Genomic DNA, 18,704 nt, shown 5'->3' with positions numbered 1-18,704 from the left:
CCGCCCGAGGGAAGGCAGCGGGACCGGGGCTCCCGGGCTCTATCCCCAGGGCTGGGGGGGGGCAGGAGGACCCTGGGCTCCGTGCCCAGCCCGAGGGAAGGCAGCGGGACCGGGACTCCCGGGCTCCATCCCCAGGGCTGGGGGGGGGCAGGAGGACCCTGGGCTCCGCGCCCCCCCCCCCAGTCAGGACCGGCTCTCCCCTAGCGGTGCCCTCGCGGGTGTCCCCGCCCAGAGCAGACAGGCCCCGCCCCTGTAACGCCCCCTGGCGGCCAAGCGAGGAGGTCGCGGCGGAGCTTGGACGCCGGGGGCGCGCGCGGGGGCGCGCCCGCGATGACCTGTAGCCGACACTTTCCGGTTCCGGTCCGGAAGCTGCCGCGATGATCGGGGACCTGCTGCTCTGCGGGTACCGGGAAGGGGAGGGGTCGGGGGGACAGCGGGGGGCGGGCCCGGCTCGCACCGGCTCTAACCCGCGTTCTCTCTCCCCCCCTTAGGACGCTGCTGATGAACGCCGGCGCCGTGTTAAACTTCAGGCTGTGAGTGTGGGGGGAGGGGCGGCCCCCGGCCGGGCCCTCCCGTAACCAGCTGCTGCCCGGGGCGCCGCTGGGGTCCTCCTGCGAACCCGCGTCTCCCCCGCTCGCCGGGCGCTGCTGCCCTCCCTCCGTCCCGGGTGCCCGTGGCGTCCCTACTGCAGAGGGGAAGTAATGTGCTCCCCGTCGTGTGGCAGCGTCAGCCAGGGGAATCCTGACCCCCCCCCCCCGGGCTTCCACCCCCCCCCCAGGGCTCTGTGGCTTTGCACCACATTCAAACTCCTGCTAGATTAATTGTCTGGTCCTAAATCCTGGGGTTGGTGGTACTGATAATGCGCGTCTGCTCAGAGCAACGTGGAAATAACTCGTGTGTCCCTGCAGGAAGAAGAAAGACACTCAGGGCTTCGGTGAAGAGTCTAGGGAGCCAACTACGGGTAATAGGCTCAATGAGTGAACACCTCAGCGTGGGCGCTACACAGATAGCTGTGAATGCAGCACTTTGTTCATACAGGTGGCTTCCCTCTGATTAATCAAATCTATATGGGAAACCTCTAAGACAAAAGTGCTTAACATGAACCTATTTCTGAGACACCCAAATACGACTTCACTGATCCATCTATAGCTAGAGTAACTGGCTCACCAATCTCTGCTTACAACTTGACAGAACTGCATTTATCTAGGGGCTTTGCAGGCACTGCTCTTCCACTTAGAACTGTGACTTGGAGAAGCACTCATAAGATTTACAGTGTACATTCTCTCCTGCATTTTTGGACACTGGCATCTATGCTGCAGAAGAACTCAGTGCCTTTATGTGCTGATTTCCTCATTAATGTTTGTGCCTTTAAGTTGCCCCTATGTATTTATCCTCATTATGATGAGTGATTGAGTTGGGAAGACCACATACTATAATATGTGGCCATGACAGCTGTCCTTTTCCTTTTTTTGGAATGGGACGTGACCTATCTTCTGGTTTCTTTTCCTTGTTTTCACTGTTCATTCTAGACCTATGTAAGTGTTCATGTTAGTGACAGACTGAACTAGATAGTGGCCATCCCCTCCAAAATCGCCATTTCTCTTTTGTCCTTTGTAACATTCAGTTTTTATTTTGAACTAACAGCTGATGACATGTTTCAGTTAATATTGAAAATGTAAAGTGTAAATGTGCGTGTCTGTATTTGCTAAAGGGTTTTTCCTTTGATTTTCTAGGTGACAATATCAGGGAGTTCTTGTTGAGTCTCAGGTACTTTCGAATCTTCATTGCCTTGTGGAACATCTTCATGATGTTTTGCATGATTGTGTAAGTAGAACCAGATAGGATCTCATTGTTATAATTTTTTTCTGAAGTTAGGCATCTTGGTTTTGTTCCTAACTCCTCTTTTGATCCCTCTGTCTTCTTTTGTTTTGGGCTGCTGTTGAGCCTCATTTGTTTCAACTTTGATCTGCAAAGAGATGTTCACTGACCTTGTCACTTAATGATAATGGAACTCATAATGCATGGTGAATTTAGTTTCTCTGTTCAGATCTCTGTAAGAGATCCAAACTTGAATCTAGTGCTTCTTACCGTGGGTTGCTTAAACATGTCAGCTATATTGGAAGACCGAGGCAAATGATGTTAGTATTGTCTTGAATGTAAAAAACCAAACAAACTCTCACACAGAAAAGCCAACCGCTTGAGCTAGGCCAGCTTCGTGGCCTTGCAGATACCTTCATGCTGCCTCTCAAAACCCTGGATTTAAGCGTCATGCTCAGTCTCAATGGACAGGCTGGCAAAATATCTGCTAGCTTTTCACCTGTGTAGCGATATGGTCCAATGAATGGGAAAGCAGAATTTCTACCCAGATATGTATTAATCTCTCTTCTGGCTGTAGTGACATTTAATTGGATGACTAGTGTACAGTTATACCCAATTCTCAACTATTGTATTTTCTGTTATATCTGCTAGGTTGTTTGGATCGTGAAAGTCACCCAGAAACCTGTTTGGAGAGCAGTCTTTATCTGGTAACTTGGAGGAGGTTTTCAGCTGGAAACATGACCTTTCCATAAAGTAAAAGGCTGCAATGTTTTCAAAATACCCACAAAGAATTTTGGTCTGTTCTTTTATGCAAAGTCCTAAATGTTAAAGGGATAGGACACATTCATATGCTTGCGCAGATTGTAAAATGGTGTGATTATTACGTAAATGAAAGTAGCTTCTTGTTAAACGGTGGGGAGCACTTTCATGGTTGTTAGACACACAAACTGACCCTCCTGGACCATAGTTATCAAAAGTGTGGGCTGACTCTTGGGACTTTTTTCATATCTTTTTTTCAACAGACCCCAATAAATATTGGACTAATAGCAAACACGTTGACCCATGTGTACACTCTCCTCTAGCTTGCCTCTATGGGTGTGTCCGCTTTTAGGGCTACCAACCTTGATGCTCAAAGCAAAATTGTTCAAGTTTTCTAGCATATATAAATAACTTCTAAATGATGTTGCTGGCCCAGCAACATGATGCTTGGTGTACTGTAGAACTACAACAACATCTGATGGTCACAAGAATCTCTGCTTTCAGTCACTCTTTGCTCTTAGTCCATTATAGCATAATATAGGCTATTTGAGGAGCCACTGCTCTATTGTCTGAGACCAATTTTGCCATTTGTAAGGCATTTTTATAAAGTTAAGCAAAACAATGTTATATTGCTGTAATTTTAATGATTGCTAGTTTTGTATCTGACTATAGAGAGCTGCGTAGCACTCTAAATATCTGGATGTCAGGGGCTGCGCAATAAAGGAATAACTTATCGGGGGAGGCGAAGAATGTTGTTCACTATATCAAAGATAGTATTTTCCTGCAAACTGCTCTAGAGAATCTACATACCGAGACAGGTAGATTTTGTAGATATGGAGTTAGTAGAGTAGAGGCCACCAGAAGTAAGCCTTTCCCAAGTTGGTTATAAATGTCCTTGAAGTTGAAATAACGGAGAATGACTATACAGACACTGTTGTTTATACAATTAAATTCCAATAAAGAAGGTCCAGAAGCTCAGGAACATGCTCCAAAGAACCTGTGGGTTAAAAAAACACAAATTCATCATCAAAAGAAGTAACAGGTCTTGAGATCTTAAACTAACTTCCAAGTATTATGAGAATCTACGCATCAGAACAGGCTGAAAATAAATTTTTAAGAATAATTAATTCTTCAGTCTTTTTTTCTTTCTCTTCGGGTTTTCCAAGTTATGTGGTAAAACAGCATTTAAGTAAACATTTAATTTAGGCCTAAGGGAGTTATTGTATGTCAACATATTTTTGTACTTGCTATTAGTGCACTATCTTGTTACAATATTCACATTTCTTTCATGCAAAAGTGCTCAATGTAATTAAGGTTTTTATAGCTTCTGTAATTTAAATATCAATTAAATGATAACCTGTTTTTATCAGTTGATATGTAATATGCCATATGCATGTTCTAGATTCATAGCACACATCTAAGATAGTTACCAAATTTAGTGTAATCAGACTTCTTAAATCAGTGTTGGTGATTGTGTGTGTAAATTGTTCATCTCCCAAACCAGCACTGGAAGTTTCAATAAAAATGGCTCAGATTATACATCCCTGTTGAGCTCTGGTGGGTAATATGTAAATGGATTTGAAGAGAGTAGTTTTATTTTTAGAGGGTTAAAGCTGCTTGGTTTTCTGTTAGCTCCTAGTAGAGTCGACTAGCAAGAGTCAGTTTCATTGTAGAACTGCTGAGAAGGTCTAAGAGTTAATTGGTTTGTCCTGTAATTGTGACTCTTTTTCTCCAGCATTTATTTATTTTTATTTATGAATTGATATTGGCCTCCGTTGGTAAGTAGCTTTGGTGTCCTCTATAACTAAAATAATTAAGGGATAAAGAAATAGCTGTTTGTTATAAAAAGCCCAGCAGTGGAACCCTCACAGTCCTAGTTCTTATTGGCCAGTCAAATCAGGAAGCTTGCCTAAGAAAGCAAATTTTACACTGTGCCCAGAAGCTCCCTAAACTTCATCTCTGGAATGATCAGGTCCCACATGCATAGGCTGTCCTCTGTGAAGAGCCTGATACCAACCATGAAATTTAACTCCTAGAATGGAGAGGAATCCAGGGGGTTGTAACTTCAGAGAAGGAGAGAGAAGACTCTGATAAGTGGGTCCTAGTCTATAGACTATAATTAATACCTTGCACTGTATAGTAGGTAGTACATAGGTACTGTATTATGTGCTCCAGAAAGTGCTTAGTGAAGAGGAGCAGCTTTATTCCGCTCTACCTGAAGTTTTTGAGCCTTTGTTGGGGGTAGCCCGAACCAGAATGAATTGCAGCAATCTACCTATATTGATAAATTGGGAAGGATTTCTGCTGAGAGGTCTGTAGCACACAGGAATGCTTGCAGCCCCAGGCTAACTCTAAATGAACCAGACCCTATTTTAATGCTCTTTTGTAACTCTTTTCCAATTGTATATAGCCCATGCCCTACTGCCTTTTTTTTTAACTTGTGTGTGTATTTAATCTTTTCCTAGAAAATATGGGAAAAGTAAAGTTGTTATACAGCACTGGTGGTGTTTGATAAAGCACTGCACATAAAAATAGAATCCCTGAAGAATTTTCAGTTTCAGGCTCTGAACCTGCAAACATTTATGCATGGGTTTAACTGCATGCACATTAGTCCCATTGAGTTCAATGGGACTTCTGATGAGTACAATGTTTTTAAGCAAATTGGGACCTAAATTAAGGTAAGGACAAGAGCAGATGACAACTACAGGACGGGTTGGAGGGGTGGTGAGAGAAGACAAGATCATGCTTTGTCATCTGGTTGAATAATTCAGGTATTTTGAGAGTAATTCTATGTCTGTTATAGTCCTGTCTGAAACCAAACCATGGGATGAAGATGTGGCTACTCCCAGGATTGCTTTCTCCTACAAAACCAAGTCATAAAAATATGCCATTACAGAGGCTGTGAGCACCTTGACAATTAACTATTATAACATATAGGTTAGAAAGTTGGCAGTAATGAATGTTGCATTCTTGAGAATGGGTCTCTCTAATGCCTGTCTAAGGGCAGCTGGCCTTTGCCTTTACTAAGAGAACATTAAAATCTCCCTCCTGCTCTTCTAGCCAGGATTGGCAAGGATCTTGAGATATTTCAGTTTGCAAAGAATAACCTGTAGGGTGGGGTTATATTTAAAAGTTCAGTTGTCCCATGCACATCTGTTGAAAAGGGGAGAGATGCTGTCCTTTCCATGATATGCAGGGGATAGCATCCAATTAAAATGTACTGTTTTTAGAATCCATGACTCTTAAAGTATTTCCACACTAATTTTTATTGAACTCTTCAGTGTATTGAAGATGATGGTCCTACAGTTTATGAATAATCCACTAGAGATCCCCTCAGTCATCAGCTCAGCTCTATTTTGTGCCCACCATTCTCTTGATTTTTATGTTTTTCAGAGCAATGTTTTGTAGGTGTAACTAAAGTTCTGGTCAATTCCATGTAGAACAAGTTGCATTCTCTTCTCTAAGTAACACTTTTCAATGTGTTCTAATTTAGGAGGTAGAAAACGTTCAAGCTATATGAACACTACAAATATGCCAAACTATATTACAAAGACAAGGTAGGTGAGGTAATATTTTTCATTAGACCAACTTGTGTTGGTAGAAGGTACAAGCTTTCAAGTTACACAGAGCTCTTCTATACTAACTATAATATATGTATAATAAACCATATTATGGCTAAATGGATAATATGCAATGAGTCTTGTGGCACCTTATAGACTAACAGATGTTTGGAAGCATGAGCTTTCGTGGGTGAAATCCGCGAAGTGGGTATTCACCCACAAAAGCTCATGCTCCCAAACATCTGTTAGCCTATAAGGTGCCACAAGACTCTTAGTCTGGATCTGTAAAAGCAGCAAACACGGCTACCCCTCTGATACTTGACAATATGCAATGAAGCATTGATAGTAGTCACTTTAGTGGATGCTATAAGTGTAATAATGAAATGTTCACATGCATTACCATTGCAGTTATACACTGTTGCACTGAAACTGATTAAATTTTTTTGCTTTGAACTACTTATTCTTACAGAGAACCCAAGAGTTTAGATCCTTGATTAGTGTGGCAGACCACTTAGTGACCCCTTTGATTTTCAGAGTGTGGGATTTATGGCACAGCTTTACTTTTTGTGTGGAATGAAATTTTAGATTGTGAGTTTCTTATTTGTGCCTTATACAGAGCTGAGCACATAGTGCAAGTATGACTGTTAGATGTTTGGCTGCATGTATGTGTTCTCTGTGTGCTGTCTCAGCTCTGCGCAGGTAGTTGGCACAGCAGACCTCAGTCAAAGTGTCCAATGACCACAGGATCCGTTAAGGTACGAAGGTACCTGGCCAAGTTTATTGTTGACGAAGCATGGTAATAGCACCTGGCAGACTCTATAAGGATACTAAGACGTATGCCCGTGATAATGGACGCAGCTCAATAAATGGTGGACTTTCCATTCCCCCCTAGGCTGGCCAAAGACACTCCCTCTGAGATACCTTTTTATACACTGTTACATCGAGCAATATGTAACTTGTTTGTATCTGGGTACCACCCTCTGATGTAGCTGGGTGCCACCCATTGCCTTGTACCTGTTGGTTTGATCAAAACATCTTTATCCATCATGCTATCATCCTGACCTAATCTTTAAGATGGGTCAGCATGTTCCTATTATCTTTGGGGTGTTCTAATACCACCCTTCTGGAATGTGTTTGCATGTATATTCTTGTACCTAACACTACTTAGGAATGTTTTGGCAATATCAGTCCTGTTGCCAAATTCTGTGAGCAAGGCCTAGTTCACAGCCTGACTTTGCTTTATGTTAGCAAAACTTTGACTAATACTTTAGCTCAGGCCTCACACGAGGCCTCTGAGATAAGGCCTTATGTCTCAGAACTGTTCTCTCAAGATATAATTTTCTTCATAGTTTGTAAACTCAGTCCTTTCCTTGAGCCTTAAACTATGCAGCCTCTAGCAGTTGCTTCATTGATCATTTTAACCACTACAATGAAAATCAGTGGAAATCCTCATTAAGTAAGAGGTATAAAAATCACCATTTGCCCAGTAGTATATGCCTATCTCTCAGATGTGAGAGGTCAAATGTGACCACACAAAAGGCAGCCAAAAAGCAAATTAATAGGAGCAAGGTGTGATAGTGATTATATGCCAGATATAATTCCTTCATGAACATTCCAGAACTATGTAGCATCTATAGATTTCCTTTTTCTAGTAGAGGCCACCAGAACATAAACAGACTCTTAGGAGGTTTTAAACAAGTGCAGCTGCTGCTGAGAGAATAAAATTGATTTTCTCCTCCCCTATCCAGAACTTTGGTTCTTTGGCAGCGTCACTATAGCTTGACTTGTTGGGGATGCCTTTCTTTTAGTTTTTATGTATTTAGATTCAATTTAGTGGTAGGGCTTAGTTTTGTCAGATGTTTAAAAATGTTATGTGTTATGGAGATTTGATGTAGACAATGGCTTATATAAAATTGATGCAAATAGAATAGGGACCTTTAGGAATGTATCTGTGGGCACTAAAGCCCTTGAAAGTAACCTGATTCAAATTATTCTGGGTGTATGTGTATGTTTTATCTTACTAACTGTAATGAGGTCCAATCTGTTTGAGAATTTTTGCACTGCTTCAGATTGCACCGGCATGCAAGAGAGACACTATGTTGTGTGCTATGGCTAACACCATTGCTCTCTTGAGGTTACTGCCAGCAGGAAGATTATGGAAATGTGTGTTTTTAGTAATGGCCATTTTCTTCAAATAGTGTTTATTATATAATCTGCTTTTCAGCTCGAAAGACTCACTCTCTTTACTGAGGGCATCTTGCATTAAAGAAAATCTTAGCTGTCTGGATTGGCAGAGGCTATTTTTTCCCCGTTATTGCCAGGACAAGTGCACATCTCAAACCAGAGCTGGAGCTTGGCCTTCTGGGAATACTTTGTTTAATCTTGACCTGTCACATTACCCTTGCTGGTTTCCGCGTGGGTTTACTCTGGCCATACATCTCTGCCATCACCCCTGGGCCTGCAGCCCCCGGGTGTTCCAGCCCTACCCGTCCCCTGCTGCTGCTCCTCGGTCCTGGGCTGTGCCGCGGCTAAGCCGGGGCCTGGAGCAGCTGCTGGGGCTAAGGGGAGGGGCCAGCTGCCTCCGTCGCTGTCGCTCCGCTGCAGCCCAGCAGACGCTGGAGCCGCCCCACCACTGGCTCCGTATTTCCCGCTCCCCCTGGCCAGTAACGTGCGGGGGAAGGGCGCAGGCGCCATGCACTGCCGCGCATGCGTATTGGGAACAGGTCGCCTTAGCGTCTACCGAGCTTGAGCACCCAACGTGCCTGTGCGTACGTTTTAGACGTCACAGAGGCGCCGTGCGTGACGGCGTCGGGCGAGTCCCATGGTGCCTTGCGCGGGGCTGGCTCTGCGAGTCCTGCCCACAGTTGAGTTCGGCCCTGAGCGGAGCAGACGGGTCCGGCCTAGTCCTGCCGCCTCGACCCTCCCCTCGCGGTCGCGCCTGGCTCCGAGCTCCGCTCCCCCCGCCGCGCGGGGAGCGAACATGCGGCTGCGGCTCCCTGAGGAGGCTGCCGCCGGCGAGTGAGGAGCCGCCGCCCCGGCCCGGCCCGGCCCTGCCGCCTGCCAGCCCCGGCCGCAGCCGCCCCGCTTCGCCCAGGCAATGACAGCGGCTCCGGCCCCGTCCCCGCAGCAGATCAGGGACCGGCTGCTGCAGGCCATCGACCCGCAGAGTAATGTGAGTACCGGCCACGCCGCGCGCCCGGGGGGGGCTGCCCCCTGCCCGGCCCAGCACCCCACCCCCGCTCCCCTCGGCTGGGGGGGGGGCTGCCCCCTGCCCGGCCCAGCACCCCACCCCCTCTCCCCTCGGCTGGGGGGGCTGCCCCTTGCCCGGCCCACCACCCCTCAGCACTCGGGGGGGGGGGGGTGCCGCTTGCCCAGCCCAGCACCCCACCCCCTCTGCCCTCGGGGGGGGCTGCCCTGCCCAGCCCAGCACCCCACCCCTCTGCCCTCGGGGCTGCCCCTGCCCAGCCCAGCACCCCACCCCCTCTGCCCTCGGGGGGGTGGGGGGGGGCTGCCCCTTGCCCAGCCCAGCACCCCACCCCCTCTCCCCTCGGCGGGGGGGGCTGCCCCCTGCCCGGCCCCGCACCCCACCCCCTCGGCCCTCGGGGGGGGCGGCCCCCGGCCCGGCCCCGCACCCCACCCCCACTGCCCTCGGGGCTGCCCTGCCCGGCCCAGCACCCCACCCCTCTGCCCTCGGGGGCTGCCTGCCCGGCCCAGCACCCCACCCCTCTGCCCTCGGGGCTGCCCTGCCCAGCCCAGCACCCCACCCCTCTGTCCTCGGGGGCTGCCCCCTGCCCGGCCCAGCACCCCGCTGCCCTCGGGTGGTGGGGGGGGCTGCCCCCGGCCCGGCCCAGCACCCCACCCCCTCTGCCCTCGGGGGGGGCTGCCCCCGGCCCGGCCCAGCACCCCTTTCCCCTTTCCCCTCGGGTGGGGGGGGCTGCCCCCTGCCCGGCCCCCTGCCCGGCCCAGCACCCCTTTCCCCTCTGCCCTCGGGTGGTGGTGGGCGCTGCCCCCTGCCCGGCCCAGCACCCCACCCCCTCTCCCCTCGGGGGGGGGCTGCCCCCACCCCGGCCCAGCACCCCACCCCCTCGGGTGGCTGGGGGGGCTGCCCCCGGGGTGGCTGCAGACCCTGCCGTCCGAGAACGGGTGACCATTGTAGGTTTGTTGCGAGCTCCTGTTTTCTTGTCTCCCGGGAGGCGCCTATCCCGTAGGCAGCCCGCGTGTCGGTTCCCCGGGGTCCCCTCTTCGCGGAGCAGCCCTCTACCGGAAGCTCCTGCCGCGGGTGGTGCAAGGGGAGCCTGGGTTTCCTGGCTCCCTTCTTGGGATGCTCCGGAATCCGAGCTGTTTCGTTTCCCTGGGGGAGGGCCCGGGATTCCCGCGCCCCCAGGACCGGGGGTTTCTCGAGGGCTGATCCCTTTGCCCCAGGGGCCGGGCTTGCCCAGTGAGTGCATTGCTGTGGGGTGCGGGGACCGCGGGCAGATGGTAACCGGCCATGTGGTGTGGTGCCGGACTGCGCTCCGTACTCGAGACCGAGGCTCTGGCGCGGCCTGCAGGGGGCTCTGGGCTATCTGTAATGGGTTTTCCTAGTCTGGCTCCTTTGGGAAAGCGGCGGGACACGGACCTTTCCGGCCAGGAGTGGCTGGGACACGACGGCCTCCGCGGGGAAGGAGGCGCCGGCAGAGCAACCAGTGTCTGTCCCGAGGCTGCTCTGAGTGCTGGATTGCACTCCCGAGGGGGCATCCCAGCAGTTCTCCCTTCTTCACCCCCATTAAAGCTCCTTGGGGAGGGGTATTCTCCAGCGGTTTTGGCACCCCTGCCCTGACTGGACTCTCTGGAAGGCTCCCACCCTTTCTTTATCCTGTGTTGCACCCTCTTTCTTCCTCTACATCTACACATGCGGGGGGGGGGGGGGGGAGACCATCAGCAAATCCCTCTGCTCTCTACTGCACAGTAGCACACCCTGGAAGGGGCTTCTTGTCATTTCTGCTATTACCTGACCCACAGGCTCCCATGCTTAGGGACTTCATTTGATGCAGGTTAGTGTCTCAGATAAGATCCTGATCTGGAATTACAGGACAATGGGGCCCTTGAAACTTTTGGGGTCATCTCTGGGGTGGGTTAGGGCAGAAGCAGGCTGTGGGTTCCTGAATTCTTTACAGTTGGGGGTAAAACATTCTTGGCCTTTGCTTTGGCTTTATCCTCTTCTACAGGATAAGCTTATTAGCTAGTTTGAGGATGCAGCATAAGCACAGAGAAGCTGGTGTACATTTTACCTGTTACTGTAAATAAACTTAGAATTTGTACTTAATTTTCTGTTTCAGAGTAGTGGTGTGTAGGGGCTGTAGGGCTAGTTTGGATCAGCAGCAGATCAGAGTCTGTAAGTTGCAAAGTAGAGTTCAGTTCATATAACATCTGAGACTGGCTATGATGGAACCTAAGTATGCGCAAAGTCTAATGCTAAACCCCAATACATTATGCCAACCTCAGGTGAGCAGGACTCTTTTCCACTTGCCATAGGGTAGATGGAATTTGATATTTCAGTTCAGCCCAAGCTAAACATACCCATCTCTTAGAGAAGCTCTCTTTTTATTAGGAGCAGATGTATGTATCGCAGTAATAAAGTGGGATAATGAAGTGATGGTGCTCTGAGGATGCTGCAGAAAGTGATACATGTAATCTGAACACGAAAGAAAAATCACCCAATCCATATCTCAAGTAGTTTATTGTCCTGTACATCTGATCTTGGACTAAAAGATCCTCTAATAAAATAAATACACCTCTACCTTGATATAACGCTGTCCTCGGGAGCCAAAAAATCTTACCACGTTATAGGTGAAACCGTGTTATATCGAACTTGATTTAATCCACCGGAGTGCACAGCCCCGCCCCCCTGGAGCGCTGCTTTGCCGTGTTGTATCCGAATTCATGTTATATCGGGGTAGAGGTGTAATGTTACTTATTGAGACATTTTAAATTTTAAAGATAGAGCTGTCCAAGAATGCAGTACTTGACCCTCGCTGTCATCCAATGCAGTTATTACGGCATTGTTTTAAATGAAGTCTGGCATACTGTGCTCTCTACAGACTCATGAGATCTGGATCTTTCAGTTTAACAGGCCATAGGGGCAGCACATACTATTTTAAAGTAATTTAGCTTCTTTAATCTTCTGTTCCTGTGCATCCTTTGTAACCTGTGGTAACAGCTTTAAAAGGTACTGTACACTGACCCTCAGCAGTGCTGGAGATTGACAGTTAATGGTTCCAAAATATGGAAGTTCATTAGAATTGTAAAACTTCATGTCATTGATTTTACACAGTAAATTAATCTATAGGCATTTGGTAGAGTTTAAATAGAAAACATTTAGACAAAGCATGCTGCGAGTGCTGTAGAGTATTGGGGGAGGAAGTGCCCCTAAATAGTAAATTTTCTTTTACCTCCATCTCAGTTATTGATGAAGAACTCTGAAGGGGTGTTTCAGTGAGAGCAGTTTTCAGGGGGCAGGCGGGAGTGATGATGCCAGGCTATAATCTTATTGCCTGGCAGTTGAGAAAATAAACAAAAAAGCCTTATGAAGTGAAATATGGTTCCTTACTGCTTGCTGGACAGCCTGCCAATCCATATGTCAGAATCTTGGATTTGCTGACTGAGTCAGTATATCGGTCATGAGGTTAAACTGTACAGTTCTGACGTCAGTTTCTACGTAAAATTCTTCAGGAAGATGGATAGATTTCTTGTCCTGCATTTACTCATCAACTTGTTTCATGCTGAAGTTTTGGATGAGTGCAGCGGCTAAAATGTGTGGACTTGCTTGTTTATAAGGAAAGTGAATCAAGGGGCTACTTCTTACTTTTGCCATCAGGTCAGATACATCAGTCAATCAGTGTATGTAGGACTTTGAAGTATTAAAAGGATCAAAACCTTGATCTTGTAGGAGGGAAGATACCAATCTATAATACACCTTCTGTTTTTTAGAAAATCACACTTGATTGTCAGCAATATGTTAAATTCAAGTCGTCCCTGGATTAGTTGCCTCAACTCTTTCCTGGCCTGAATAATACAATGTTAGTGCAACTTTCAAGGTTTTAACAGGTGCAAAAATAACCATTTAGTGGGGAAGAAACTGTCAGTCAAAATAAAATATTTATGTACCAATGGCTTTCTTCTGGCAGTAGTGTTACTTGTTTTTAGCTCTGCTGAACCTTCTTTGTTCTAGGGCTCTGTCTAATGTTTTGGAATTCAGAATTATTTAACTTGTATTTGAGCAAGTGTCATGTAATTAGTTTCCCATTTAAAATAATTCATTTGTCTTTTTAAACTGTAAACTTAGCACAGTTTATGACAGACCTGTTGAATTAGTGCTTTCTGTAACATATTATAACAATTGCCAATTAGGAAGTAAATATTCTGTGAATTTTTTTTACCCTCCCTCACCAGACTTGCCAAGACCCATGAAAATTAACATAAAAAGAGCGTGTATTTTCAGCGCTACTGTTGCTCGGAATGCAGTTGTGGTGATGTGTTCGGATATGATGGTGATGGGGGCCATGGTATTTTTAGTAAAAGTCATGGGCAGTAAACAAAAGTTCATGGCCTGTGATCTGTTCATGGCTTCTACTATATACTCCTAACTAAAACTTGGGCTGGGGGTTGGCCCGGGGGGCTCCGCAGGTGCTGGGAGAGGGGAGGGTTGGTGGGGCTGGCAGGCTCCCTACCTGGCTCTGACCAGCATGTTCTTGCAGTTCCTAGGGGGAGGAATGGCCAGGGGGGCTCCATGCGCGGCTCCCGCCACAAGCACCGGCTCTGCGGCTCCCATTGGCCAGGAACCGCAGGCAGTGTGTGGAGCCCATGGCCCCTCCACCTAGGAGCTATAGGGACATGCTGGCGGGAGGCTCCCTCTCCCGCTGCACTGCGCCTGGTAGAGTGAATAAATGAAGACTCGGCACACCACTTCTGAAAGGTTGCTGACCCCTGCTGTAGTAGGTCAGACTACATGATCATGATGGTCCCTTTTGGCCTTAAAGTCTGAGTTTTGAAAGTATTTGTCTTCCTCCTCCCCCCCCCCCCCGCATGAAAAAACAACAACCCTGGATGATGTCTCTGGCAGATCTGAGTCCTGGTGTATTAGAGTCACATAGGGAAATTGCTTTGGAAACTAAGGAAACTGTGAGCTGCAGCACTATCTCCACCATTGGAATCAATACTCATAATTAAAAAAAAAAAACAACCTTGGTTGCTTTCTTTCAGAGCCCAGACTATAGCCTGTTAGATTAATTTGATATGAGGGTTTCATTAATCACATACTGAATAAGTTGTTCAGCAAGAAAGTCTGAGTAAGACCAGGCTTATATTTAATTCTAACTGGCATAGCTAAAAATCACACCCCTAACTCATGTAGCTATGATGGCAAAAGCCCTAGTTTAAATGCAATTATGCTAGCAAAAAAGTCAGTTTGCTGATATATATATTTTTTCTTTTGTTCAGGCAACTGGTATAAACTGCATCTCCACTAGGAGGTTTTGCAAACTCTTTCTAGTGTAGACAAGGCCTGAGTTGACTTTGAGGTCCTTCTTTAAAACAAACAAAAACACTTGTCCTAGGTGGATTGAGTGTGAATGGCCAAATAAATGATCTCCCCCACATGGTCAGTTAATATCATGAACAAGTTAGTGTAGGAAACTTTCAACTCTTAAATCTTTGCTTTAACCACTAGATCACGTTGACTCAGGAATAGAATCTGTTAAATTTACATAGACGTTTACTCATGTAAAACTGAAACCTTTTCTGCCAATCCCAGGGGAATACACTGATATTTAAAGTGCTACTAAGTGTGCAGAGTATTCCATAAATGTCCTTATTTTTCAAAGGATACATATACAAATTAGTAGGTCGTGTAAAGAACTTTGGTATAGACCCTTCAGGAGACATCCAGTGTCTGTAAGTGATGCTGCTCAAGCACTAGTCCTCAACATTCATTTTCCTCAAATGTTTGTAGATTTTAACAGCCATGCAGAGTGAGATTCAGACTCAGCAGGGGTAGGGTGTGGGGCTTCATCAGTTCAGGTGATAACATGATGTAGGAATTCCTTTCCCTGGGAGAAGAATTGCATAGAAACAGTGGCCAAAGAGGAATGTCTGCCACTTTATTGTAATAGTTGTGTGAAGTGTTATGGAGAGGAGGTCTACCAGATGCTGCATTGTATTTAAAGTAACAGTATTTTCCTTTTGTGCTCAGTACATTGAGAAGCCAGATAACACTCCGCCAAACCCCAAACATAAACAGTGTTTTGCTAATGTTACTACTTTAAACTTTTCAGGAGTGGTGTTATCCCACTCCAGTAATGATGAGATTTAGTAATCCTGTTTTACACAAGCAGCAAAAAGTCCTGTGGCACCTTATAGACTAACAGACATATTGGAGCACGAGCTTTTGTGGGTGCATCCGACGAAGTGGGTATTCACCCATGAAAGGTCATGCTCCAAGACGTCTGTTAGTCTATAAGGTGCCACAGGACTCTTCACTGCTTTTACAGATCCAGACTAACACGGCTACCCCTCTGATACTGTTTTACACACTATCAAATAAAATCTACGGGTATGTTTACATTGGCAGAGTTACATTGCCGCTCAGAGAGCGCTGAAGGGAAACCACTGTTGTTTTGTTCACACTGTCAGCTGTCTGCGCAATAGCATGTTCACAGTTGCGGCACTTGCAGTGGTATTCAGAGCAGCGCACTCTGGGCAGCTGTCCCACAGAGCATCTCTTCCTCTTCTGCCGCTAAGAATTGTGGGAAGGCGGAGGGAATTGCAGGGCATCCTGGGTCCTGTTCCAATGCCCTGTGATGCATTGCTTCGCATCCCAGCAATCCTTGTGCTTTCTTCTGCATTTGGCGCCATCTTTCAATGGTTTGTGTACTGTGTGCTTTTGCATCTTTGGTCTGCAGAAATGGATCCCGCACTGTTGACCAATATGCTGCTTGCTCTCACTAACACGTCAAGAGTGGCAGTGGAGTTGTTCCGTAAACTACTAAGGCAAGAGGAGTTCGACATTGATCTCGTCATGCGTAGTAGCTACGACATGAGATTGCTTGTGGCATTCACGGAGGTGCTGACCACAGTGGAATGCCGCTTTTGGGCTTGGGGAAACAAGCACTGAGTGTTGGGATCACATCATCATGCACATCTGGGATGACGAGCAATGGCTGCAGAACTTTCGGATGAGGAAAGCCACATTCATGGAACTGTGTGATGAGCTTGCCGCAGCACAAGGGCACGAGAATGAGAGCTGCCCTATCGTTGGAGAAGCACGTGGCAATTGTACTGTGGAAGCTGGCTACTCCAGACTGCTACCAATCGGTCGATAACCGGTTCAGAGTGGGAAAATTGACTGCTGGACTTGTGTTGACGGAAGTGTGCAGGGCCATTAATCGCATCCTGCTCCGAAAGACTGAGACTCTGGGCAACGTGTGTGACATTGTGGATGGCTTTGCACAAATGGGCTTCCCTAACTGCGGAGGGATGATAGTTGGCGCATACATTCCAATTCTGGCACCAGATGACCTAGACACCGAATACATTAATTCAGGGGTTCTCAAACTGGAGGTTGGGACCCCTCAGAGGGTCGTGAGGTTATTACATGGGGGGTCGCGATCTGTCAACCTCCACCCCAAATCCCGCTTTGCCTCCAGCATTTATAATGGTGTTAAATATATAAAAAAGTGTTTTTAATTTACAAGGTGGGGGGGTTGCACTCAGAGGCTTCCTATGTGAAAGGAGTCACCAGTAAAAAAAAAAAAGTTTGAGAGCCACTGCATTAATTGGAAGGGGTGTTTCTCTATGGTTCTCCAGGTGCTTGTGAATCACTGTGGTGTTTCACAGACATTAACACTAGGCTGGTCCGGAAAGGTGCATGATGCATGCATCTTTTGGAACACTGGCCTGTTCAGGAAGCTGCAAGTGGACTTTCTTTCCGGACCAGAAGGTCACCATAGGGGAAGTCGAAATGCCTATTGTGATCCTGGGAGACCCTGCCTACCCCTTAATGCTGTGACTTATGAAGCCATACATGGGGCACCTTGACAGCAGCAAGGAGTGGTTCAACAACAGGCTGAGCAAGTGCAGAATGACTGTTGTGTGCTTTTGGCCTTTTAAAGGCCCACAGGCGTTACCTGTATGGGAGAATGGACCTGGCCAATGACAATATTCCTATGCTTATAGCTGCGTGCTGTATGCTCCATAATATTTGTGAAGGGAAGGGTGAAAGCTTCATTCAGGGCTGGACTGCTGAGGCTCAGTGCCTGGAGGCTGAGTTTGAACAGCCAGAGACCAGGGCTATTAGAGGGGCACAGCGCGGTCCGTAAGGATCAGAGATGCCTTGAGGCAGCAATTTGAAGCTGAAAGCCACTAATATTTGTTGCTATGCTCGGGAGTGCAGTGCTTGTAATGCTAGGAGGTGATTGTGATTGGTGCAGATGATGCACTATGAAGGTTTAAGAAAATTGCCTGTTGCTTTGCACGGCTCTGTTTGCTTTCAATTAATGGAATAAAGATTGTTTTCAAACCAAAACAATTCTTTTATTAAAAAACAGCTGGAGGGGAGAGACCAAAAAACACATCAGCACTGTGGGGGATAGAATCATAGATTATTAGGGTTGGAAGGGACCTCAGGAGGTCATCTAGTCCAACCCCCTGCTCAAAGCAGGACCAATCCCCAAATGGCCCCCTCAAGGATTGAACTCACAACCCTGGGTTTAGCAGGCCAATGCTCAAACCACTGAGCTATCCCTCCCCCCAAGGGGATGGGGAAGGGAGGAGGAGTTGGGGTCCTGGGATGGTTAAAAATTTGTGTATGTCCAGGTATTATATGCAACTTTGTCCTTTGGAGTACAGTGCAGTGGGTACTGTACCTCAGAGGGTGTTGAGTGCACTGGGTACTGAGAGTCCTCAGGGCTGGACTGTGACGGAGCAGGAGTGGAATGAAGTGGGTACAGACTGGAGCCAGGAGGTTGATAAAAGCATGTTGGTGGAGTCTGGGGGGGTGCATGGGAAAGAGTTTTGCGACAGCGGCTGCAGAGGAGGACGGGCGCGAAGCTGCTTGGTTTGCAGCGCCTGGAGCGTGTCCGCTTGGTGCTTCATAACGGATTCGTTCTGGTGCACCGCGTTCTCCTTTCGGTCCCTCTTCTCGCTATCCCACCACTCCTTCAATTCTTGTTTTTCGGCAGCGGCGTGCATTATGAGATCACACAGAAAGTCGTCTTTAATTCTTTGTGGTCGCTTTCTAATTCTGCGCAGCCGTTCAGACGGCGATAACAAAGAGGGAGGCTGGGCTCCCATGGTCATATCTGTGAAGCTAAAATGCAACATTTTACAGAAGCAATATTGTTTGCAACACAGAGACCACAGATTCAGTGATTTAAAACACAGCCCGTATTCACAAACCTGTCGCTAACTGGCTGACCCCAGGCAAGCACACACGAGCCACAAGACCCCTCAAAATGGTGAGTAACCGCAGGGGAAATCCGTGTTCAGGACTGCACAGTACACTTGGCACGTGGCTCTTGGGGAGAGCCAGCA

The 18,704-nt window shown here is 47.5% G+C and overlaps 2 protein-coding genes across 9 annotated transcripts in view; both read left to right on the top strand.

Annotated features, from left to right (window-relative positions):
- Positions 1-263: 263 nt before the first annotated feature.
- SMIM7 (small integral membrane protein 7) lies at positions 264-4,120 on the top strand. The gene is made up of 5 exons (XM_039515473.1): positions 264-403; positions 492-533; positions 909-961; positions 1,734-1,824; positions 2,470-4,120. The coding sequence occupies exons 1-5, from the start codon at positions 378-380 to the stop codon at positions 2,483-2,485; spliced, it is 228 nt and encodes a 75-aa protein (XP_039371407.1). The 5' UTR covers positions 264-377; the 3' UTR covers positions 2,486-4,120.
- A 4,817-nt stretch (positions 4,121-8,937) lies between these two features.
- Positions 8,938-18,704, top strand: part of MED26 (mediator complex subunit 26) — a 41,337-nt gene continuing 31,570 nt past the window's right edge. For 4 of the 8 annotated variants that reach the window (XR_005591408.1, XR_005591407.1, XM_039515438.1 and 1 more), the window contains exon 1: positions 8,938-9,309. Coding sequence is in view for 1 of the 8 variants with exons in the window: in XM_039515439.1 (XP_039371373.1) it covers positions 9,235-9,309 (75 nt within the window). In the remaining 7 variants the exon portion in view is untranslated. The remainder of the gene's footprint in view (positions 9,310-18,704) is intronic. The other 4 variants (XM_039515443.1, XM_039515441.1, XM_039515442.1 and 1 more) reach the window with 2 other exon arrangements.

Source organism: Mauremys reevesii, linkage group 26 (assembly GCF_016161935.1).
Source record: "Mauremys reevesii isolate NIE-2019 linkage group 26, ASM1616193v1, whole genome shotgun sequence".
NCBI lineage: Eukaryota > Metazoa > Chordata > Testudines > Geoemydidae > Mauremys > Mauremys reevesii.
This window is presented reverse-complemented; position numbering and strand designations above follow the sequence as displayed.